This window comes from Crotalus tigris, unplaced genomic scaffold (assembly GCF_016545835.1).
Source record: "Crotalus tigris isolate CLP2741 ecotype Arizona unplaced genomic scaffold, ASM1654583v1 scf7180000024153.1733885, whole genome shotgun sequence".
In the NCBI taxonomy this organism is placed as follows: Eukaryota; Metazoa; Chordata; class Lepidosauria; order Squamata; family Viperidae; genus Crotalus; species Crotalus tigris.
In genome coordinates, this window is record NW_024100414.1 from 751766 (window position 1) to 776329 (window position 24564).

At 47.4% G+C, this 24564-nt stretch overlaps 3 protein-coding genes across 5 annotated transcripts in view; 2 read left to right on the forward strand and 1 right to left on the reverse strand.

Annotated features, from left to right (window-relative positions):
• Positions 1-499: 499 nt before the first annotated feature.
• DPH7 (diphthamide biosynthesis 7) lies at positions 500-8512 on the forward strand. Of its 2 annotated transcripts, none has more exons than XM_039322938.1 (10): positions 500-657; positions 1989-2151; positions 3006-3133; positions 3474-3561; positions 4490-4581; positions 5095-5261; positions 5563-5635; positions 5754-5819; positions 6047-6219; positions 6983-8512. In XM_039322938.1, the coding sequence occupies exons 2-10, from the start codon at positions 2011-2013 to the stop codon at positions 7423-7425; spliced, it is 1371 nt and encodes a 456-aa protein (XP_039178872.1). In that variant the 5' UTR covers positions 500-657; positions 1989-2010; the 3' UTR covers positions 7426-8512. The 2 variants fall into 2 exon arrangements, with proteins under 2 accessions (XP_039178872.1, XP_039178873.1); XM_039322939.1 differs by having other exon boundaries at positions 521-657; positions 1994-2151.
• A 199-nt stretch (positions 8513-8711) lies between these two features.
• On the reverse strand, positions 8712-9561 carry MRPL41 (mitochondrial ribosomal protein L41). The gene has a single exon (XM_039322942.1). The coding sequence runs from the start codon at positions 9513-9515 to the stop codon at positions 9108-9110; it is 408 nt and encodes a 135-aa protein (XP_039178876.1). The 5' UTR covers positions 9516-9561; the 3' UTR covers positions 8712-9107.
• A 653-nt stretch (positions 9562-10214) lies between these two features.
• Positions 10215-24564, forward strand: part of PNPLA7 (patatin like phospholipase domain containing 7) — a 45224-nt gene continuing 30874 nt past the window's right edge. The window contains exons 1-18 of one of the 2 annotated variants that reach the window (XM_039322927.1): positions 10215-10473; positions 13307-13381; positions 14360-14447; positions 15034-15116; positions 15613-15701; positions 15893-16033; positions 16176-16335; positions 17282-17362; positions 17865-17993; positions 18814-18894; positions 19563-19707; positions 20340-20423; positions 20807-20901; positions 21460-21606; positions 22056-22133; positions 22247-22452; positions 24091-24222; positions 24416-24539. In XM_039322927.1, coding sequence (XP_039178861.1) covers positions 10435-10473; positions 13307-13381; positions 14360-14447; positions 15034-15116; positions 15613-15701; positions 15893-16033; positions 16176-16335; positions 17282-17362; positions 17865-17993; positions 18814-18894; positions 19563-19707; positions 20340-20423; positions 20807-20901; positions 21460-21606; positions 22056-22133; positions 22247-22452; positions 24091-24222; positions 24416-24539 — 1977 coding nt within the window. In that variant the 5' untranslated portion in view covers positions 10215-10434. The remainder of the gene's footprint in view (positions 10474-13306; positions 13382-14359; positions 14448-15033; positions 15117-15612; positions 15702-15892; positions 16034-16175; positions 16336-17281; positions 17363-17864; positions 17994-18813; positions 18895-19562; positions 19708-20339; positions 20424-20806; positions 20902-21459; positions 21607-22055; positions 22134-22246; positions 22453-24090; positions 24223-24415; positions 24540-24564) is intronic. The other variant, XM_039322926.1, reaches the window with a different exon arrangement.

Consider the following 24564-nt stretch of genomic DNA (forward strand, 5'->3'; position numbering starts at 1 on the left):
AAGGAACGTGAGGATAAATCCAGAGATGCTTATTCTGAGCCGGTTATCCTGCAGTTAAGGTCTCCTGGCATTTATCTGTTCAGGGGAAAAAAAAAAAACCTCTGCCCCCATCCCATCATCCCCTCTTCCCTCCCTGCAGGACAATGCAGCTGCCTCCAGATGTGCAGGGGATCAATACCTTCCCCCGCCGCCTTCTTCCCCCCCCCCCGAAGCTTGCACGGACCCCAAATTCTGCGGGTTGCAGCCTGGAAAACAGCTGGAGACTGCCAGCTGCCCGGCAGAGCCCCGGGGACGACGCGATCTCCCCTGTTTATTTGGCATTTTTCGAAAAGGCTATTAAGAGACTGTAGCTGCAGGGCGAGGGAAGAAGAACTACAACTCCCGGCAAGCTCTGGGAGGTGGGGGGTGCCCGCTGGGACTTGTAGTCCACCCAAACCAGTCGGTTACCCCCCCCCCCTAGCCTGGGGGAGGCAGGCCGCGCACCTGGCGGCGGGACACCTGCCCTGGCCGGGAAGCGCAGCGCAGCGCAGCGGGGCTTCCGGGCGAAGAAGGCGGGGAGAGGAAGAGGCGCGCCCGGTGGCTCCGCCTCCCAACCTCGCCTCGCCTCGTGGCGTCTTTCTTTTTCCAGCCCGCGCCGAGGACAGGAAGGGCGGCCTGGTGGGTGGGCTCGCTGCGCTTGGGGAGGGTCCCTTTGGAGAGGGGCGCACGGGAGGCGCTCTATGGAGAGGGTCCCTTTGGGGAGGGGGCGCTTTGGAGAGGGCCCCTTTGGGGAGGGTCGTTATTGCTGTTCTTTACGGTTGCTATTATTTCCTATGCGAAAAAAATAAGGGAAAGCGGGACCTGTAATGAGAGATTGGATCAAGGCTATTCCTGTTCCTATAGTTTATTATTATTATTATTATTATTATAAATTTTTGCAATTTTACAGTAAAAACCCCTTTCCCAATCCCTCCCCAAAACCCTCCCCCATTCTTCCCAGAGCTGAATACAGGGTTAACTAGAACTTAAAAGAAAAAAACATTTAAACTTAAATACACCTCAAGCGAGTATAGTTACATTCAAAAAACAAATGATTAAATACCCTAACGCCAATGTATATGAAAAACAAAGAGAAAAGGAAGGAAAAAAAAGAATAAAAAAGAGAAAAACAAAAGTAATCTACACTTCGAAACAGTATCTTAAACTTTAAATATAAATTATTCAAAAGCTAAATAGTATTTTCTAATATCCTACTTGTGCTGTATAAAATTTATCCATCTTTTCCACACCAAGAGATACTTCTCTTGCGATTGATCTTTCAAAAAAGCTGAAATTTTTGCCATTTCAGATAAATAAGAGACTTTAAAAAACCATTCCTGCAGAGTAGGCAAAAATTCCTTCTTCCAATATTGTCCTATCAACAACCTTGCCGCTGTAATTAAATTTAACATTAAGATAATTTCTTTGTCATCACAATCAGAAACAATACCCAACGAAAACAAGTGTGGAGTAAATTTTATCCTTCTGTTAAAACTTTTTTGAATATTCCACCATATCTTAATCCAAAAAGCTTTTATGCTTTTGCATGACCGCCAAATGTGATAATACGTTGCATCCAAACAACCACATCTCCAACATTTAGGTTGCAAATTTGAATACATACGAGACATCTTTTGTGGATCAAGATGCCATCTATAAAACATTTTATAAAAATTTTCCCGTAAATTTTGCGCTCGTGTGAATTTAACATTCCTCACCCAAATTATCTCCCATGTATCCTATAGTTATTACTATTATTAGATATTCCCTCCCTTAAAAATGCAGGGCAGGGCTTTGTGTGGGAACTTGCTAATATTGGATCCAGGACCTCATCGTTAGGGCCGTCGTCATTTGCTATTTTTTTTTCTTCGATAACGTGGCAATCTGTTTGATCACAGAATACATTCCATACAACGGCAAGAATCGGAATAATAATAATCATCTCTCCTCCCCCCCCCTTCTTTCTCCAGCGCAGATTGAAGGCACATTGACATGGCTTTCAAATGCAAGGTGCAAACTTTGCAGGTGGTGGATACCGAATATCATGCAGATACAGTAGAATGGTGCCCGGTGGAAGGCTGGCACAACATCCTGGCGTGTGGCACCTACCAGTTTAAAGAAAGGGAGAGTGAGGTGAGAGCTGTAGATCTTTTCAAGAAGCTGGAGAAAACTTCTGAAATTGCTTTGCAGTTACAGTCTTAAGAAAGGAGAATATTGGTAGGGTTGAAAGGAGAGGTCCTTGCTGCTCTATGGGCTTTGTGGTCATCTTGCAGACATTTCATGACCCAACTAGGTAATCTCATCAGTGCTTGTGTGGTGTTTGGTCCCTGTTTATATACAATGGCTTCTTCGGGTGTGGTTTTCTCCTTGGTAGGGCCTTGGTTAGGATATTATTTTCTCCTTGTTTGTCTGGTGTTAATCCCTGCTTATCTGGATAACGGGTGCTGGTTTTAGGGCAACCTGCTGACTGTAAACAGGGAGCAAATACTACAAATTAGGTGACATCGTTAGTGTTAGAAGGGAGTGGGATGTGCGGAGGAGGAGGAGGAGATTGATGATTTTCTAGCAGACATTTCATTACCCAGCTAGGTAATGTCATCAGTGCTACATAGGAGCACTCTTCCCTTCTAGCACTGATGATGTTATCTAGTTGGGTCATGAAACGTTTGCAAGAAAAACACCAACTCAGAGAGCACCCAGGACCCCACAATCTCCTCCTCCTCTCCTGCACTCTGCAAGCACCACTCCCTCTTAGCACTGATGATGTTACCCAGTTTGGTCATGCAACATCTGCAAGAAAACCACCAAGCTCAGAGAGCACCAAGAACCCCACAGTTCAACCCTGTGCTACAAATATTCTCTTTTGACTGGTATGGGCTAGTTTGGCAGATCCTTCCAGGAGTGGCTCTGATTTTCACCAGGATGACTAGTTGGCTTATTACGATGGGTTGGTTGAGTGTTGGCTTGTCTTTCTGCTTCCTAAACAGCCTGACCAGGACAGCGAAGCCCCCGTGCGTCTAGGACGTCTCTACCTCTATTCCTTTGAAGATCAAATTTTCACACCTCTGACGGAGATCCAGAGGACGGAAACAGGGGCTATATTGGACCTTAAATGGTTGGCTGCATGCTTCTCTGTTTCGTTTGCAAGTCTTTAACTTCTTTGAGAAATTAGAATAGCCGGGGAAGGGTTATTTCCTGTGCAAGGAAGATTTACCCATAGTGGAGAGAGAAAGTTGGGGCTTTCAAGATGGAGGAGGTGTCAGATCTGAGGTGAAGGCTCACCTCTTCCTTCTGTAAAATGGGTAGCATGCTTTTTTTAATCCTTTTCAGTCGGTGTCATAGTTTCTGGACCCAAGGCTTGGGTTGAGTCAAGCTGGAAAGGAGGGAGGGAAGGAGGATAATTGTTCTTTCTGTTGGATCTCTCCTGATACCTTTGCTCTCTCCTCTGCTTCAAGGTGCCCTGTTCCCATCTCAGGGCATCCTGTGTTAAGCATGGCAGATGCCAGTGGAGCAGTGAAGCTTTTCCGCATGACGGGAAGCAAGGTAGGTGCCTGGAGATCCATAACCACCAAAGCCCATTTTGTGGCTCCCTGCGATGATTTTATCCATTATGTCTTTGGACCATGAAAGATGAAATTCTTACAATGTGGAGCCGCTGAAATAGCACCGAAATGCAAAATAATCCAAGAGGAGGGCAGAGGGTGGCAGAGGCAAAGAGAGACGGGTGCCTAAGAATATTCACAAAAAGACTTGTAAAGATTGGGAGGAAGCTTACACTGCAAAAATTCAAACAAGTATCAGTGGGAATGTCTACGGAGATCCTCAGTCATCCAGGCCATGTGTTGTTGTTTTTTTTCCCCTAAAAAGGCAACTGGATGTTCTTGGTTATTTTTTTTTTTGTTGTTGTTGTTTTGTTTTCTTTGAAAATGTTTTCGCGTCTCATCGAAGAACTGAATAAACTTCTTGGATGAGTAGCGAAACGTTTTCGAAGAAAAAAAAAAAGGCAAGACAGTCCAGTTGCCTTTTGGGACAATTAGTGTGGGTATAGTTGGATAATTGTGCGGGTCTTCTCACAAACGCTGTGTGTTTGATAGAGCTTATTTTCTAATAAGTTTGTCTAGTTGTCTAAGACAGAGGTCCCCAACCTTTTTGGCACCAGGGACCGGTTCCGTGGAGAGAGGTTTTTCCGCAGACTAGACAGTGTGTGGTTTTGTGTGCTGCGTGCATTCCATGGATGGGGCTTTGCTTGTTTGTGCGGACCGGTTGCTGGCATGCTGAGGCCCGGTAGCAGTCCACGGACCCCTGGTCTAAGACAATATCCCCCTTTTGGCCACTGTTACCGAAACTGAGTATCCACCCTTCCTTGACCAAAGAAACAGCATCTCCACTAAGATCGTGCTAGGTTTCTTAACTGGTGCTGGAGACACGTCCACGTAGAATGATCTGAGCACTCTCCTTTTTTTTCCAATAGAAGACCTGCAGGCTTCAACCTCTGTGCAGTGTTGACCTGGGAGATGATTGCCTTCCTCTGTCACTGGACTGGTCCACGGGACGAGAGCCGTGGTAAGTGGTTTTAAAGCCCAGCTCGGTGTGTCTCAGCCTTGCCAGTTTTAAGATGAGTTGACCGAACAATTAATCGGTGGGACGGCTTGTCTCCCAAAGTTGTGGGCGCTCCATTGCTGGAGGTTTTCAGGAAGAGATTGGGCAACCATCTGTCCAGAATAGAAATGCTCTTTCTTAGGCAGGGAGGCTGGACTAGAAGAACCCCCACGGTGCCGTTGTAACTTCAAATGGTCACTCACTGGTTGAAGTTGAGGGCGACCTGTATTGAAGATGGATTCCGGCACTAATTCCTGTCCAGCACGGACTTTCTGAAGCTCTCCTGTCCCCTACAAGCATCGCAGCACAAACCCATGCTGAGCTTTAAGCATTGCATCCTGGCTTCTGATACATCCTAGATAAGTAGTAGAGTCAGCCAGTTGTTTAGCATTCATTCCTGCTTCTTCGGCAAACAGATTGTCTTTTTATTTTCTTCTCTTTTTTGCTTTTAAAAACCATCTTGCATCACTTCTGCAGCAGCCAGCCCTTGCAGCTGGTCAGCAGCGATTCCAAAGGGAGGGTGAGTTTGCTGTCGATGGGTGAATCCAGTTCCTCGCTGCATGTCTTGGACCAGTGGGAGGGACATGCTTTTGAAGCCTGGATCGCTGCCTTTGACCGCTGGAACACACATGTTGTGTACTCAGGTGGGTGTTTGATCAGGTTGTGATTGTTAGAGTCTCTGGAGGGCCATAAACAGGTTGAATGTGGACCGCTATTTAGCAACTCCTGTGGCAACGTGTGAATCCAACGAGCGTCAAGGAATTTGATTAACATAAATTATGCTGCATACAGGAAAACCTTCCTACAGGCTAGCAGGGAAATCTGCAGCTGCTAATTATGTCCTGCTGTTTAGAAATAAATAAATAATCTCCAGCTTTTGTCTCCGTAGAGACAACGGAAACGTGTTAGCAACCCATTTTCTTGGTCTTCTCTTCCTGGATCTAGGTGGAGATGATGCCAAACTGCGCGGCTGGGATACTCGGAGCAGCTCAAGAATCCCTCTCTTCACCAGTGAGCGGTAAGTAGTAGAATCTCTGAGAAGAATCCAAGAAAGTGTTGTGTTTGTGTGACTGTGTGTGTGTGTGTGTGTGAGAGAGAGAGAGAACAGCCTTCTTTTGATGTGGGTTTCATTTCAGGCATCTTTTGGGGGTCTGCAGTATTCAGAGTCACCCACTGCGGGAAAATCTGCTAGCCACGGGAAGGTGAGTCTGTGAAATCTATTAGGACCCTTTTAGAACCCAGTACAAATTTCATACGATTGTACAGGTAATCCTTGACTTACCACAGTTCATTTAGTGGCACTGACAGAAGAGACTTAACGACCATTTTTCATGCGTCACAGCGCTTCCCCAAGGTCAGCTGTGGACCTACAAAGGCTCTGTGGCCTTGGGAAAGGAGGAGATAAGATTTCCAAATTGTGTTTCTGCAGCTATGATGAACACGTGCTCCTGTGGGACACCAGGAAGATGCAGCAGCCCCTGGCCGACACCAGTGTTCACGGTGGCGTCTGGCGCTTAAAGTGGCACCCCTCCCAGGCCCACTGGCTGCTGGCCGCCTGCGTGGACAACGGCTTTGTAATCCTCAATTGTCGGAGCGGTTTAGGTGAGTGTTTTGATCGGAGGAAGCCAACTGCATCGCTGCTAATTGCAGCTAGAGTCATTTCCAAACATGGGATTTCGACCGGTCGATTTCTCCAGCCAACATGACCGTGGTGATGGATTATGGGAGTTTTGGGGTACTAAAAGTAAGATAGTGGCTGGGTTTCCCTAACATTCTCAGCCATTTTTAATCATTTCTTTATAGAACTGATAGGCAGCCCATCTGTTGCTACGACAAACTCTATTAACCAATGCTTGTTGGATGAAAAGACTGACTTGATTGAGGCTCAGCCCTAAGACATGGTTTATAGACCACGATGGTTCAGTTCTCACATCGCCAATCTGGGGAAGAATTGGTGCTAAACCAGACAATAAACTGTAGATAAAATAGAGAGCCAATTTGGTGTAGTGATTAAGGCACTAGCCCAGAAAGTAGGAGACTGTGAGTTCAAGTCCTGCCCTAGCCGTGAAAGTCAGCTGGGTGACTTTGGACCAATCAGTGGGAGATTGTGAATTCTAGTCCCACTTTAGCCATGCAAAGCCAGCCGGATGACTTGTGGCCAGTTTTTTTTAGCCTAACCTACCTCACAGGGCTGTTGTAGGGAAAATAGGAGGAAGCTGTGTTTACGGCCTTGAGCTATTTGTAAAAAAATAATAAAGGCCAAATCCCCCCCAAAAAAAGTCCTAAAAAATAATAGCCCCTAACCCCACTAAGGAATATCGCTATGTCCAGGTGCAACAGCCCTGTTCTTTTCTCCCCGTATTAGAAGAGAACCAAGACGAATGCACAATCCTTTCATCTTATGGCTTGCACAATTCCTTGGCTTATGGCGCCGATTGGTCCCGATTTCTCCCGAGCAGTTCTTTGGAGACGTCGGCAACAGTCCCGGCAGTTCAGGCGGACCAAGGAGCCAGCGGAGGAGACCTGAAAGTGCAGAATCTCAAGATGGTTTACGAATCCCCCACGGCCACCTTTTACGTGGTGTTAGAGGAGGAGGACCACCCTTCCGCCTCTCCATCCCCAGCAGAGGGTCTTGCGGACCTGCAGGGGTCTTCCGGTGACGGAAAAGCTCCAGATGCCAAAGCGAAGGGTGACATTGAAGCAGCCAAAGCCCAAAGGGAAACTAGCCTCTTAGCGACGTGCTCCTTTTTTGACAACGTTCTACACGTCTGGAAGTGGGAGGTCAGTCAGAGTTCCCCTCTGGACTAAACCCAGAGTGTGTGTGGATGGTGTAATATATTTTGCTGTAATATATTTTGCCCTCCCCCCCCCTTCTACCAGCAGGGGGAGCAACACATTGAAGGGATGACTTTGGATAGAATATTTATAGCTCTGGGTTGAACTGTGGGGTCCTTCGTGCTCTCTGAACTTTGTTGTTTTCTTGCACACGTTTCATTACCAAACTAGGTAACATTATCAGCGAGTGCAGTCTGCAGCGTGAAGGACTGTAGGGTACTATGAGCTGGATTGCCTTCTTGCAGACATTTTATGACTGAACTAGGTAACATCAGTGCTAGTGAGTGTAGTGTTTGCTCTGTTTATATACAGGAGCTTCTCCTTTCAGTCTTAGTGGAGTTGTGGTTTTCTCCTTGGAAGTTCTTGAGTAGGGCATTGTTTTCTCCTTGATTATCGATCTGGTGCTTCTTTGGATATTGGATGCCGGGTGCAAGACAAGCTACTGAATATAAACAAGAAGCTCATTTGGTTCCTCAGTTATCTAGTTTGGTAATGAAACATCTGCAAAAAAACTCATCAAGCGCAGTGAGCACCAAGGACCCACAGTTCAATCTTGAGCTACCAATATTCTCTTCTATGGGTATGATGTTTTATGTTACTGCTGTTAGCTGTGAGTTTTGAAGACTCTGCTATGTTGCTTGTTTGGTTCTTTCCAACAGCTTTTTTTTTTGTGCTGCAAAAATAAGATTGTTTGGGTTCCCTAATATCCTGTTAATTCCACTTTCCCCCTAAGATTTGATTGTTGCAACGTTCTCAAACACCAGCTTCAACATGGGAATGCCATTTAGCTCAAGGTTGATTCCAAATAAATAGGGAAACTGAAGTCCTATTGAAGCTTGGGAAAGAGTTGAAATTAAAAATGGCAACCAATGATAATAACAAAAATGCTTTCTTGAAGTCCAAGCACAAGTTTTGTTGTGCTAGACTGCCCTCGTCAAAGGGCATGTTTATGATACAAATAATGACATTTTCATACAAACATGTTCATTGGCATTGCAAAGAGCACCTTTCAACTGAAATATATTTTTGATCTTTTTTACAATAAAATGTTGTCTTGTAAGATCCACAGTCCTTTTTATTTAAGCTATTTTGGTGGAATCATTTCATTTTTCATAGAAACCTATGAATGGCACAAATACCAAGGAAAAACAGAAGCATCACCACCACCAAATTCAGCATCCAAGCCCTTTAAAACTCCACAGCACAACCTCCTTTTTAGGAACCCACATTTCCCCTCCCTTCCCAGTTTTTTTTTTTTCTTCCAACAGAGACCAACAACAACTCCATAGAGAAACATGTATATATTGAAAGCTTTTCCAGACAGTTTCAAAGCAGAAACATTTTCCAGACAGGGCGATATAAGATCTGCATGCTCTTTATTCTACCCTCACCCCATCAATGATCTATTCCAAAAGTTGCTGTTGGAGAGATGGTGTCTTTTTTTATCCCTCTTTGTTCAATGCACGCTTTTCCATCTTCTTTGGGGGAATTTTGTCTTAAATTGTGCCTCCCCCCCCCTTCTTTCAAGGAATTGTCTTTCCCTCCCTCTTCTTTCGATCCAGCATTGGAAAGGCTGCAAGGAAGTTGCAATCCTGGGGGGGGGGGATGATTGCTCTCCAATTGGGGTGTGTACGTGTCTCCCTTCCTTCCGCCGGCTAGCGCACGAAGTTCTTGGGGAAGAGGCGGAAAAGTTTCCCTTCCTGGCTGGGCTCGAAGCCGTACTTCTGCAGGGCGTCGGGGTCGAAGGTGCCCCGCTGGAAGTCCTTCTCGATCAGCGGCGCGGCCGTCCACTGGAAGAGCGCGCGGGCACTCAGGGGCGGCTCGCTGCCCGCGGGCGCCCGGTAGGAGACGTAGGGCTTCAGCTTGAAGCCGGTCAGGTCCGGCACCATCAGCACCGGCACGCGGTCCTTGACCAGCACGAACTTGCGGCTCGAAGTGATGCTGCCCAAGACCTTGCAGCCGCGGCTCTTGAAGAAGGTCCGCGGGCCACGCTTGCTCGTCCAGGCCGACATGCGGTCGGCTCCGCGGACCAGACCCCGCGTCACCTCGCCCAGCAGCCCCATGGCGGCGAACGGCGGCGGTGGCGGACGCGGTTGACGCCGTCGCCGCAACATCGCCGCTTGTGATTGGGTGGTGGAAACTACTCCGCCAATCCGCCTGCCCCGTACTCAAATCCTGTTTGGATAGGGCGGGGTTTTAACCAATCGGCTCCAAGAGGCCGGGTTTGGGCCGGGAGGGCACGCCCACCGCGGGGCGTCGTCTCCTGATTGGCTTTTCGTGAGAAAGCGAGAGAGAGAAGCCTATGTTGCATAGAGCTACGAAAAAGTGAAGAGCGATGCCGAAGCGAGAGATATCTTTCTTTTTTGTTAATTCATTTCCCGCCTTTTATTATGATTCATTATATTCCGCCTTTATTATTTGTATGGCCCCTTTATAGTCCTCAGCTACCTTCCCGAGGGACTTCAACAACCAGCCAGCTGCTGGGTAGGGGTGATGTACTCAAACATAGGCCACGTTGGCAAGAACAGCACAACAGCCTTGCGAGGTCGACCAGTTCGAGAAACTTCCAGATTTGGTGTGTGTGTGTGTGTGTGTGTGTGTAGACGGGCTGGGGGATTCTGGGAGTCGCCTCCCCGCCTGCAGGCGGAGGAAACGCAGCTTCCACCCAAATCCGAGGAAGAGTCTGGTTCTTCTCCCTGTGTTATTATTACGCTTGTTATCTTCCGTCTCCAGCAGCTGCTCCTGCCCCTCCGGGCTTGGACTACCACTCCCATCCTGGCCGGGGAGGATGGGAGGGCCCCACCTGGCAGAAGACAGCGCCCCAGGGCAGCCCCTGACGGGCGGAAGTGACGCAAAGGGGCGGAAGTCGCGGCCCTGCTCGCCCTTCCCTCAGAGTGACCCCTGACCTCCGGCAGCGCCTTCCGCGGGGCAGCCGTTAGCAGCGCCCCTTCCCTTCCCTCCCTCCCTCCCTCCGTCCCGGCCATGGAGGGCGAGGAGGTCTCGCCGCCCTCCGACCGCCAGGTAGGTCCCCTCTCACAGCCAGGACTACAGGTCCCAGCATCCCCAACCGGGGGTAGAGGGGGCTTTGTGGATTCCTCTCAGGCGGGAAGGCTTGTGAGGAGAGGGGAGGGGGGAAGCTCTGCCCAAGGGCAGGGATTACAACACCCAGCGTCCCCAGCTTTGGGTTGGGGTGTAGGAGTGAATTTAGCCAGCATGGGATAGGGTGTCCTCCTTGAGGGGGGTGGGGGAGGGAGGGTTGGACTAGAAGACCTCCAGGGTCCCATCCCGCTCTGCCCTTCTGTCATCTCAAGTCTTGTCGGACAGGGTGCTTGCAAAGGGGAGAATTGGGGTTAAATCAATCCCAGTTCCAGCTAAACGTGGTTTAATGCCAGAGTCCCTCTTCACGGACTGACCCCCCCCCCAAACCTAGTTATATCTTCTTCTGATTACGAATTGTTTTCAGATTTGGGGGGAGCTTTCTCCTCCTCACCTCTATTTTGAACATTTGTCTTTTATCTTTGCCTTCACTTTTACTGATCTTTTTTCCTACTGTCGGGGCTTGCTCTCTTTACGTTTGGAAGTTGTGTGGGAACGGTTTGGGACCGTACACAAAATGTGAAAAAAACAACGAGACCACAACTCCCAGCATCCCCAGCTGGGAGTAGAGTGGGTACAGTGGATTCCTCCCAGCCAGGGAGGCTTGTTTGGGGAGGGGGAACTCTGCCAGAGGGCTGGGACTACATACAACTCCCAGCGTTCCCAGCCCTGGGTTGGGGTGGACGAGTGAATTTGCCCAGAATGGGATAGATAGAGTGTCCTTCTTGACCACAGAGGGGTGGGGTGGACTAGAAGACCTCCAATATCCCTTCCAGCTCTGTTCTTCTATAATTTCAGTCTTGCTGGACGTGGTGGGCAAGGCGACATTTGGGGTTAACCATTCCCAGTTCCAGCAAACGTGGTTCAACGCAAGAGTTCCCATCTCCCTGATTATGAATTATTTCAGATTTGGGAGTTTTTCCCCACCTGTATTTTAATGTTTGTATTGGTCTTTTAATAGTGACCGATTCTTTTTAAGTTCTGGAGTTGTGTTCTAATGGTCCAAAACTGTAAATAACAATGGGAAAAACAATGGAACTACAACGCCTAAGCTTCCCAGCCGGAGGGGTGTCCGGTCAATTTAAGTCTTGTTGGTTATGCCAGGCACAATGAGCAAGGGGGCAGTTGGTGTTAAATCATTCAATCCTGGTTCCAGCAAATGGTGTTTGGGTTTCTGCGTGTATTTTAACATTTGCATTGGTCTTTTATTAGCGGTACGTTCTTTTAATTGTTGAAGTTGTGTTGCGGTGAGCGTGGGACTATAAATAAAAATGGGAGGAGGAACAGCCCTCCAGAAATCTGCAAGGCTGTGTACTAATGATTGTGTCTGTTTATTGGACTGATTATTGTCTAACTGTTGTGTCTAAGCATTGTTGCTAGCTAGCTTGTTTGCCAAAATGCTAACTTGTATACTGGAAAAAAAGGCATTTTTCGTTACAATTTTCTATGATGGATACTTCCTTGCTATTCTTTATCCCTGGCTGAACTTCCAGGGTCACTTGTTTCCTTTTTGCTTTATTTGCATTAATTCAAAGCCCATTTTCCCTGTGAATTCTTTGGCGTGCCGGGTAACTTCTATAAGCGCTCGACAAATAAGCCTAAATAGAATTTCATTGCTGTTATTGTATTTCTCTCCCCTGTTTTACCCTGATTCTGTTTAGCCTGGCTAAACAGATTCTACAACACGCCTAGTGGACACAACTGGTTGCCTAAAGTACAGATAATCCTCGACTTATAATCCTCGTTTAGTGACTGTTCAGTTACAACCTTGGTGAGAAAGGTCGTAAAATGAGGCAAAACTCACTTAACAGATATCTCATTTAACAACAGAAACTTTGTGGCCAACTGTTGTAAGCTGAGGTCTACCTGTATTTTATTTTCTCCTATTATCTGTCTTCTGATTGCTTGATTAGACAGGAAGCTCTTTCTGGGCAGTGCCCTTTTCTGAATTGTAAAATTCTTGGTCAACCATGAAATAACAGTTTAGAATGAATCACGCCTCAGCACCGTGATTGTGTGCGAATCAGCAAACCTAAATATGTGTCGGTGTGTGATTTCTGAGTTTCTCTTTGGAGAGAATAATGCTCTTGATTTGTAAACAGAAATAAAGATAAAGTTTTACTTGGCCAATCTGGCCATTGTTTAACCACTTAAAAACAGAACTTTAATTACCTTGTGGGTTTTTTTTTCTTTTGTTCTGCACTATTCAGTGGCATTGCTTGTCCAGTCAGCTCTTAGTACTACACAACCCTTGACAGTTAAGGGTGTGTATTTGTTTTACTAAATGCTGCCAAACCCTTGGGTGGTTCTGAAATTGGTTTTGGGCCTTTCGAAACAAAGGAGCAGAATTTTTTCAGGATGTCAAGCTGTGTGTTTAAAGTGATTCCTCTTCTGCTTCTTGGTGCAGATCCTTCGTAACACAGGTACAATTTATTTGAAATGGTCCACTTGTGTGTGTGTGTGGGGGGGGGAAACCTGATGATTTATAAAGAGAAACAGCTCTTTAGGAGGTTTAGGATTTTTTCTTTTTTTCTTATTTTGATGTAAAGAGGAAACCATCGGCAAAGAGTTTGAATCGGACGTTAAAAGCACTGGTTGGAAAATGGTTCTCAGGGATGCACTTTATGAGAACAATTTGTTTTCATTTCTGAGTTTAAGTCAGTTTTCAAAAGTGCTAAGCCTTCTCTAAATCTCTGGGAAGAAAATTTAGGTTCTCTCCAATATATATATTATACCTTTGGTGTTTTTTATCCCTCAGGTCAGCCTCATAACAAGTTCTGACCTACGAACGCGAGTTCTCCAATTTGTAGAAGACAGGATTCAGACAACCATGGTAACTCTTTTACATACCTCTTCCAAGCAGGAACATGGCTGTCTTTATATCACGCCCCATTCCCTTGTCCTTGTTTCCCTTCTAACCAAAATTAGAAGATTGGGGCTGTAATAAATGTTAAAGTGATGCTGTTGTTTGATTACTCACGTCCTAATCAGACCTGAACATTGCAGTTTATTAATTCGGCACAGGAATCTGCTCATTCTGGTTAGTGTTGGGCAGTCAACCAAAATTGGGAGTCACCAAGACTTGGGCCCTGTCTGTAAAGAGAACATTTGGCCTCCAGGGCACCATAAGATCCCATAAATGTGTGAATGTATGCATGCATGAATGTAAAGCGTTATTAGTCATAGTGAAGACTTCAATTTAAAGCTGTTGACTCAATATATGTAAATAGAATATTGTGGCCTCCAAAACCGCATAAGAAGAGAGAAGAAAAAAAAAAAAGATTTTTTTTTTTTCTGATTGGAAGCGATCAAGACCCTTTGTTTTTCCTGTTCAGGTTTGCAGCATTAATTTTCAGTTGCTCCAGAACAGGAGATTATTAAACTAGCCAAATAGTATTTGGGCATATTTTGGTTTGATAGAAGAGAATATTGATAGCTCAGGTTGAATTGTGGGGTCCTTCGTGCTCTCTGAGCTTGGTTGTTTTCTTGCAGACGTTTCATGACCCAACTAGGTAATATTATCAGTGCTAGAAGGGAGTGGAGTATGGAGACGACGGGAGGGGAAGAAAGGAGGAGGATGACTGGGGTCCTTGGTGCTGTCCAAGCTTCGTTGTTTTCTCCCAGACATTTCATGACACCACTCGGTCATATATAAGTAGAGCAAACCCCATTCTCTTCCAGCACTGATGATGTGAGCTAGTTGGGTCATGAAACGTCCGGGAGAAAACAACCAAGCTCGGAGAGTTGCCAAAGACTTCCATATTTACATGTGATTGAAGATGAACTTTTTCTGTCTCCCTTCTGTCCTCAGTTAACTGGGATAGCCATTGGAGCTGCGGTGGCCTTGGCGCTGATTGGGATCGTTGTGTATTTTGTTTACAAGAAGGTGAAGGAATCGAGTAAGTTTGATCGCTTAGCGCGAACCCGCCATGCCTGTGTAACGTAGGCGAACGGAAGGTGATCCTCTCTGCACGGTGGAGCAGTTGGGAGGGTTAACGGGATGATTAAAGCAAATTTCTCCGCCTCTTGGAAATAATAAAAGGGTCGTAATAACGCATGATAAATGGGTCACCAAGAATCATGGTTAAGACACCAGGGTAGAAAGTAGGAGACCATGAATTCTAGTCCTGCCTTAGGCATGAAAGCCGGTTGGGTGACTTTGGGCCAATCACCAGGAGACTGGTGAGTTCTAGTCCTGCCTTAGGCATGAAAGCTGGCTGGGTGACATTGGGCCTCTCTCTGCCCAGCCCACCTCACAGAGTTGTTGTGGGGAAAATAGGAGGAGGACAGTGTGTAGTATCTGCTCGCTGCCTTGAGTTGTCCTTGCAGGATGCAAACAAATACAGTCGACCCAAAGGAGACGCCTAGGGACAGTAAATTAACCTATGCTTTTCTTTCTGTATCTTTGACATCGCTTCAGATTAGGCTGTCTGTAGGCTTCGGAAAAGGGGGCATCAAGGTGATAGATCTTCTTTTGCTTTTCAGAACAATCTCAGGCCCACGTGCCCCAGTACAGGTTTCGCAAGAGGGACAAAGTGATGTTCTACGGCCGTAAGATCATGCGGAAGGTAAGGGTCTGACCAGGGATTGAACCCACGCTTGCTCTAAACTCTCCTGGGGTTCATGTCAAAGAGAAGATTTGCAGTTCAGACTTAAATTGTGAGTCTTTGAGACAGACATCTCATTGTCAAACTAGGTAACATTGTCAGAGCAAGCAGGGAGCGGGGTTTTGCCAGCTGTTGTTAAATGAACACCGTGGTCATAAGTTGAGAATTATTTGAATCGTAGCTCAGGGTCTGCTCCCTTGGCAGCCAAACCTGAAAGCTCAGTAAGACATTTGCAAATTACGTCCATGCTTCTCAAAAACCACTGGCCTTTGGGATTTCAGCTTTTACCTAATGCTTTGTTGCCTGCAGTTGTACGACATCTTTATTAGCGCAGCCGGAGCATTGTGTTCCTTGGGTTGGGTTGCACGGTTGCCACACGGCGAACCCAGGGCCTGCTGCATTTTTTTTCCCCGAATGCTTTTTCTTCCTGATCAAAGCTGAGGGATTTTCCTTCCAGGTTACAACTCTGCCGAACTCTCTAGTCGGCAACACGGTGCCTCGTCAGCGGATGCGGAAAAGGGCCAAGGTGTTGTCCTTGGCAAAGAGGTAAGGGTCGCAGGACAATTTGGGCATTTTTTGGATCAACCGTCCATGATTTCCTCTGTAAATTACAAACTTACAGGAGGACGGAAGTTGCAAGGAGTAGATGAGGGCCGAGTGGAGAAGGATAGAAGGAGCTGGATCCTTCGCAGAGCCGACGAAGGAGCACTAACGGTCCTTTTTGGTCTTCCTCGCAGGATTCTGCGCTTCAAGAAGGAGTCCCCCACCCTGCAGCCCAAGGACCCCCCGCCCTCCTTGCTGGAGGCCGACCTGACGGAATTCGACGTCAAGAGCTCCCACCTGCCTTCCGAAGTCCTTTACATGCTCAAGAACGTCAGGTAGGCTCGCCCGCCTGGTTTCACCGGCTAAGGTGGGATCGGAGCCACGGCTCAGCCTCCTGTGTCGGGCTCTCGGGACCCTCCCCGCCTGTTTTAGCAAATCCTTCCCCTCCCCCTCCCTCCTTTCCTCCGTTTCCTCCAGGGTCCTTGGCCACTTCGAGAAGCCCCTTTTCCTGGAGCTCTGCAAGCACATGGTCTTCGTCCAGCTGCATGAAGGGGAATACATCTTCCGGCCCGGACAGCTGGACAACAGCATTTATGTCGTGCAGGACGGGAAGCTGGAAGTCTGCATTCAAGACAGCGTAAGGGATCGTTCCGTAGGGCGATAGGAAGGACGGGAGGGAATATTTCAGGGTTCAAATGAGGGGGCCCTTGGCGCTCTCTGAGCTTGGCTGTGTTCTTGCTGATGTTTCATTACCAAGCTAGGGAACATGTTCAGTGCTACAGGGGATTGGAGTGTCTGGAGAGGAGGAGGAGGAGGAGGAGGAAGGCTGTGCGGTCCTTGGTGCTCTCTGAACCTGGGTGTTACCATGCAGACGTTTCATTACCCAACTAGTGCACATCCTCACTGCTAGAAGGGAGTGGGGTGTGTGGACATGAAGAGAAGGATGGGGGCAGAAAAGCAGAGGAGGAGGGGGACTGTGGGGTCCTTGATGCTCTCTGAACCCGGTAATTTCCTTGCAGACCTTACATGACCCAACTAGGTAACATCATCCCACCAACAACACTGATGATATTACCTAGCTAGGTCATGAAACGTCTGCGAGAAAACAACCCACGTCAGAGCTACTTTATATAAACAGGGGACAAGTCATACTCGCTAGCACTGATGACGTTCCCTAGTTGAGTCATGAAATGTCTGTGCATGAAAATAACCAAGCTCAGAGAGCACCAAGGACCCCACGGACAAATGTTTGTCATCACAAGCCTCAGAAGAGGCCACAAGTTAGACAAGGTCTACTTGAGGATCCAAGCATCTTGGAAAGAAGACTCTTTGGATGAAGATCACAGAGACCCTTCCATCAGTCTATTTGCAGGCTCTCTCTCCATTCTGATCCCATCCCAACCATTTCAATCCGAGCGAAGGAGTGTGAATTCACGCTTTAATCCAGCCCTAACCTAGTTTGGGTTTGGCTTGTGGATTGCAAACAACCCGGCCATTGTCCTTTATAAACCTGGTTTGTGGAACCAACATGGTCTTTGCCACAGGCTTTAAGCATGCATCTTTCTTCGTTCAACTTTTCCCAGGATGGCACAGAGATGGTGGTAAAAGAAGTCCTGGCCGGAGATAGCGTGCACAGCCTTCTCAGCATTTTAGATGTCATCACGGTGAGTCCCGCAACCCCACTTGGATCCTTCTTGGCTTTCCAAGTGGTCCTCTATCCCTTTCTTTTGATTTTGAATAAGTGGGCAGGGCTTCCTGGAAGGATGGATGTGGAAGAGTCCAATCAGAGAGCTGGCTTATTTGGTTCCTGACTTTGCCTTGGCAAAGTTCAAAGTTACAACGGCCTTGGAAAAAAGTGACCTTCGACAGTTCTTCGTCCTTAAACCGTTGCCAGTTGCCAAGGGATGTCGCAAGTGTGAGGACCAGTTATAAGTAGAGCACCATTGCAACTTAAAACAGTCACCAAACAAATGTGTGGTGGAGATCCTCATTCATCCACGTCCTAGTTGTCTCAAAAGTGCTTTTTCCAAAGGCGACTGGAAAAAGTTGTTGTTGTTGTTGTTTTCCCCTCGGCTGTGATCATCGCAACCGAGGAAACTTCACGGATGAGAAACAAAATGGTTGTAAGTAAGTCTGAAAACATGTCGGCTTTCTCTTCCCCCCCAGGGCCATCCTGCTCCTTACAAAACCGTTTCTGCCCGAGCGGCGACACAGTCAACTATTCTGCGTCTCCCAGCCAACGCGTTTCAGGACGTCTTTCAGAAATACCCCGAGACCCTGGTCAGAGTTGTGCAGGTGAGGCTGGCCTTATTCCCCTCTGGAGCAAGTTTGGACCCCAGGTTTCTTCGTTTTCATAAACTTGTAGAAAAGTCTTCTTAGTTTTAATTGAAATTTGATTGCTAGGTCACCAGGTCAGACCAGAAACGAAAGTGGGGAGAAGAGGCTCACTTAAATAAACCTAAATAAATAGGTTTATTTGATCAATCATCCGAAATAAATCTCTTTTACGGAAAGTTTCACGGTCAAGCTCTTCTGTCTTTGGTGTGTCTCTGATTCCGTGGGAAAAGGAAAGGAAGGTGACCTTGATGAAAAGAGGCTAGAACCCAAAGGGCTTAAAGTCCAGAGCGAGGAGGTAACATTGGGGCAGATCACCCCCCCTAATCCATTGGAGCATAAGGGGGGGGAGAGGTGTCATCTACCTTGATGGCATCAGAGTAGCTAAGCTATTGGGAAGCCGGAAGGTGGGCTACAGGTGATCCTTCAACTAACAGCCATAGTTGAGCCCAAAATGTACGTTGCTAGGTGAGAAATTGGCTAAGTGAGTTTTGCTCCCTTCGCCACGTTTTGTTAAGCGGTTCTTAAATTGGTAATACGGTGGGGTTTTTTTTTTAATAATATTTTATTCATTTTTCCAATTTTCCATTTGAGTATTTAAAAAGCAACGTGGTGGGCTGGGTTAATCAATAGTTCAATAACAAAATCTTTAGTGCGAACCTCAGGTTACAACCTCAGATATTTCTTCTTTTTTCCCCTTAACGTTTACTGTCTCGTATTCAAGGTAGTACATTTCTAAATTATATCAGCTCCCCTAATCCTTTCTGCTTTCACTCCCTAGATCATCATGGTGAGGCTGCAGAGGGTCACTTTCCTAGCTTTGCACAACTACCTGGGACTGACCACCGAACTCTTCAGCTCTGTAAGTGAAACCTGGTGGTGGTGGACGTGGATAAATGTTGGGAACGTGCCGGTCGAAGAGACCTCAAAGGTCTTCTAGTCCAGCCCCCTCTGCCCAAGGGGATGCTTGCCTAAAATGGCTGTGGAAATGGATGGCTCCAGTTTGGTGGCCTCTAAAAGCCCTTCCACATGCAGGTGGTTAATAAATTTAATGATAGATAGACAGACAGATACACTGATAAGATGATTGATAGATAGATAGATAGATAGATAGATAGATAGATAGATAGATAGACAGACAGACAGACAGATGATGGATGGACTATGAATGGATAGATATTGAGTGGATAGATAGATAAGGTGGGTAGATAACACTAGATATAGATAGATGGGGAGGGAGGGAGGGAGGGAGGGAGGGAGGGAAGGAAGGAAGGAAAGAAAGAAAGAAAGAAAGAAAGAAAGAAAGAAAGAAAGAAAGAAAGAAAGAAAGAAAGAAAGAAAGAAGCCTGCTTCTTGTCTTAGTGTTTGCTGGGTCATGTCTGCTCTTATGACCCCACCATGGCATGCTTAGATTAGAAGCTTTTGTTAGTTGTGGGGAGTTGGAGAACCGGGGTGCAGCTTTGGGCTCCCTGTGGCTACCCACCCAGCCCCAGGGCTCCCTGACCCACCTTTGCCTCTTCCCCCCCCCAGGAGAGCCAGGCCATCCCTCTGGTCTCCGTTGCCAGCGTCACCTCTGGGGGCAACACCAGCCGGGTGGTCAAAAGGCAGCTGTCCAACCTGTCCGAGGAGGAACGGGCCGAGAGGCTGGAGAAATACGCAGCCTTGGAGACCACAGGTGAAGCTTTGACCTTGCCCAGGGCAGTTCTTGAGAAGGATTTTGTGCCTTTCAGAGGAGCAGCCCCCTTAGTCAGGCTTCCGCTTGGCCTGAGGGGGCGCCAGGACGATGAGGGTTTTTTTTTTGGACTAGGTGAAGTTAAGGGCTGAGATGAATTGATCTGGGGCTGCTTGCCATGAGGGCTGTTTCTTAGCTCCTCTCTTCTTTCTTTCTTTCTTTCTTTCTTTCTTTCTTTCTTTCTTTCTTTCTTTCTTTTCTTTCTTTCTTTCTTTCTCCTTTCCTTCCTCCCTCCCTTCCTCCCTCTTTCTTTCTTTCTTTCTTTCTTTCTTTCTTTCTTTCTTTCTCTCTCTCTCTCTCTCTCTCTCTCTCTTTTTTTCTTTCTCTCTTTCTCTCTTTCATTCTGTGGCTTGGGTTAGCTCAAAAGAGGACAGCAGAGTTCCCCCCAGCTAGTGAGCCCTCAGTCCTGGCTTAGAAATCGCAAGGGCCGGGTTCCTTCAGCCCCCTCCACCTCCAACCAAGCCCACCACAATCTGGTTTGGCCCTCTGGGCAAATTCTTCCAAGACGGATTATTTCCATTTGCCAGCAAATTCCTGTGCTGTGAGGAAGTCAGCTGAGATGTTCTCCATTGTAGATTCTGGGAAACTTCCCGGCTCCGAGCCCCCGCTCCGAAGAAGCTTGTCTTTGACCATCCCCACTGGATATACCGAGGCTACAGGTGAGCGAGAGAGATCTGGAAAATACCTGGACCCGTACAGCTAGTCCTCGTCTTGACGATCACAATTGAGTCCAAAAATTTCTGTCGCTAAGCGAGACATTGGTTAAGGGAGTCTTGCCCCATTTTTACGACCTGTCTTGCCACAGTTGTCAAGTGAAGTCACTGCCGTTGTTAAGTTAGTAACACGATTAAGTGAATCATTAACTTTGCTTATCAGAAGGTCACCAAAGGGATCAAAAATGGTCGTAAATTGAAGACTGCCTGTACGTGGTCTTCTGGGTCACTTGCTTAATATTTTTTTTTTAAGAGGGTAGATGGAAAGGCTGCAGGTTGGCTGGCAGGGCGGAGTCTGACGTAGCTCCTCCTCTGTCCTTTATGTGTAGGTAGTTCAGCTGGAGCTAAATCAGACTTGGACGTGGCCTGCGACAGAGCCCGGATTGAGGTTGACACCTCTGCCTCCGACACAACTGCGTACAAGGTATCTCCTTGCTTCCTTCTGACTTAAACTACCAACAGAAGGGAATATTCATAGCTCAGGGTGCCACTTCGGGGGCCTTGCACTGATGATGCTACCTAGTTGGGTCATGAGATGTCTGCAAGAAAAAAAAAAGCTCAGAGACCAGCAAGGATGCCAGGGCCATCCTCCTCCTCCTCCTCCTCCTCTTCCACTCTGCAAATCCTTTTAGCATGGATGACGTTACCTAGCTGGGTCATGAAGCGTCTGAATTTCATTTTTATTGTGTGCCATTATGCACACAGGAAAAAAGGACAATAAAGGTTATCTAATCTAATCTGATGAAATGTCTGCTAGAATTTGCTTAAGGACTCTGATTGTTCACTTCGTGTCCATTGTAAACACGGTGGTCAAATCAGCACGGACTCCACAAACACAGTGATTTACGACACGCGTTCCGGTCTCAAGGGTGCTTTATAAGTCCAGGACCACCTCTAGTCCTGTTGTTAATCGCAGCGTGAAAAGTGACCCCTGGGCTTTTCTATCTCCCCCCACCCCCTCCCATCCCCACCCTACCCCCAGCCCATCTTGAAGAAAACCGTGACGATGACCGAAATGCCCTCAGCTGTCTTCCACTACATCCAGAATAACGTGCCCTGTGCCACCAAGCAGGTCAACACCATCTTAGAAGCCGCCAAAAAAGATCTTCTGACGCTGATGAAGCTGGACGTGAGTGATCTTAGCCACTGGGGGAGGGTGTGTGGAATTGGCAAACGGTCAGCTTTCTAGCTTAGGCCCCTTGCAGGCTTTAAAATCCTTTTTTTTTTTCTTTTAAAAAAGTTTAAAGCAATCTCGCTTCTCTTGGGCTGCAGATCCCCTTGTCACCCCTCGTCCTTTTCTTCATTAAAGTTTCCAAATGGCAAGTCTGCAGCGGCTCTGTTTCTAAAACCCAATTCCTTAGGGGTTGTTTCCCCCCCCCCTCCTGATTGAAAGTTTGGCCACCTCTGTGTAGTTACTCCCCTCCAGATCCACCTGCCCCCCCCCCCGGTGAGAGAGAACGTGGGGTCTTCTGCACCGAGGTCATGAAACCTACTTTTCGTTTGCAGCGCTAACAAAAGAGATGAGTGTTCTTTATTTTTTTATTTTTTTCATTTTGGCATCGCCGTTTGCTTGTTTAGGATCTCTCTCTCTTGAACGGGAAAGTCACGCTCCATCAGGTGGCCGCGGGGACGGTGGTATCCCGGCAAGGCGACCAGGTGAGTGTTGAACCCACAGGCAGGTGTGTGTGTGTGTGCACGAGAGAGAGAGGTTTGGGCCAAATGGCAGGGACGTTTCACACGATTGGTGTTCTGGACTCGCTCTCTGATAGGACGTCAGCATCCGTTTTGTGATCTCGGGGGTCTTGCACGTCTATCAGCGAAAGATCGACTCGGAGGAAGAGACCTGCCTGTTCATCACCCACCCGGGAGAGCTGGTGGGGCAGCTGGCTGTCCTTACGGGAGAGCCCCTGATTTTCACCATCAAGGCCAACCGCGATTGCACTTTCTTGGCGATCTCCAAGTCCCACTTCTATGAGTGAGCCCCGTCTTTCTTTTTTATATATATATGTATAGATTTTATTAGTTTTTATGGGGTTAGGAATAAGGTGGGGTCGGGGTTGGGGTTGGGATTAAGGTTAAGGTTGGGCTTTTCCGAAATAACATTCTCAATATTTAGCCAACAGCATAATGTCTGCGTTCATGTATTTAACAAACAATAAGCAGGTAATAGTTAATTATCATAAACAGCATGTTAATCACTCAATAGCCTTCTTCTTGCCAATATATGTTCAAAGTTCCATATCACATTCTTTTCTCTCTAACTCGTCTTTCTAGCCATTGATAGAAATTATCCCATGTTCTAAAGTTCTTTCTCTTTTATCTTTAAAGTCAAATCTGTCCATTTCTGCACAATCTGTAATTTTCTTAATTAGCACTTCTTCAGCTGGCAAGTTTTCATTTTTCCAATGTTGGGCAAATGCAATTCTTGCTGCCATTAGTACGTGAAGTACTACACCGTAATACTACAGTGACTCTCGTCTTTCTTCTTCCTGGCCCGGGCAGTCCTTGACTTACGACGGTTTCCTTTAGTCCCAACGGCATTGAAAAAAATGACACGACAGTTTTTCGCCTTCACGACCCTTGCGGCGTCCCCCGTGGTCCCCTGGTCAAAATTCAGACACTTGGCGACCGACTCATATTTATGATGGTTGCAGTGTCCCCCGGGGGTCACGGGATCCCCTTTTGCGACCTTCTGACAGCCAAAGTCAATGGGAGAAGCAGGATTCACTTAACAACCGGGTTACTAACTGAGTCACTCGAACAAGTGTGGCAAAAAAAAGGTCATAAAAGGGGGCAAAATTCACTGAAGAACTGTCTCGTTTAGTGACAGAAATTTTGGGCTCAACGGTAGTCGTAAACCGAAGACTGTCTGCGTTCTTGATTCTAATAAGAGTGATTTCACCCAGGACTCTCGTTGACTCCTTAACATCGAGTAGGCTGAGCTGATGCTAGAATTCCCTGTTGCCTAGCTTAAAGCGTTCACATCGTCCTACTTCTCTCCAGCCCTCGAAAAATGCCCTGGCTTGTTCTGCAAAGATTTTATTTTTTTTCTTGCTGGTCCATACCCAAAGGTTCACAGAAGGGTGGGGAAGAAGACTCCTGAGTGAGGACAATAATGGTCTCCTGCCCAGGGTGGTGTCAACAGAACCAGCTGAGCAGGGATGCCCCAGCCTTTGCTGGTGGCATGCCTCTGCCACAGGATTAAGTCAGGAGCAGCTGCCAGCTAATTACACCCTTAGACTTGACACCCAGCTGTGATGTGCTAAATACAGGGTGCCTGTCTTCTAGCTAAGGGCAGGGTAGGAGGGCTCCTTCGATCCAGCTTTAATTAAACTATCACCGGGATGCCTGGAGAAGAAAGGCAGGCAGCAGGAAGAAGTTGAGAGGTTCAGATTAGGACGTTGATAGACCCTTGCTTAACAGGAGAGAGAGAGAGAGAGAGAGAGCTTCGAACAGTTACTAAACAAATCGTCATAAGCTGAGGACTAGCTCCATTGCGGGGGCCTTGCAGGCAACCGCATTCTCAACCGCTTAGTGCCAAGATGCTTTGAATTGGCCCCTCTGGGGATCCATTGCCCTGTGGCAAACCTCTCTTATGGGTCTGTCCTCCCAGGATCATGCGCGAGCAGCCCACGGTGGTCCTGGGTGTGGCTCACATGGTGGTGAAACGCATGTCGTCCTTTGTGAGGCAAGTTGACTTCGCCCTGGATTGGATGGAGGTCGAAGCCGGACGCGCCGTTTACAGGTAAGGAGCTGGGGAATCGCCCAGGGGGTGACGGAAGGGGTGGTCTTCCTCTTTTCTCAGGACTAGGTGGCCTCTTTTGAGCCTCCTCTCCTCGCGGCTCAATCCTTCTTTCCCCGTTTCCCAAGACCAGGCCTGCCTTCTTTCCCACCACCGTCTTCCTCCTCCTCTCTTTTAATCCCTTTCTCTTTCCCAGGCAAGGGGATCATTCAGACTGCACCTACATTGTCCTGAACGGGCGGCTCCGCTCGGTCATCAAGTTGGACGATGGGAAGAAACATCTGACCGGCGAATATGGCCGGGGGGACCTGATTGGCGTGGTAAGGAGAGGAGAGGTGTGGGGAG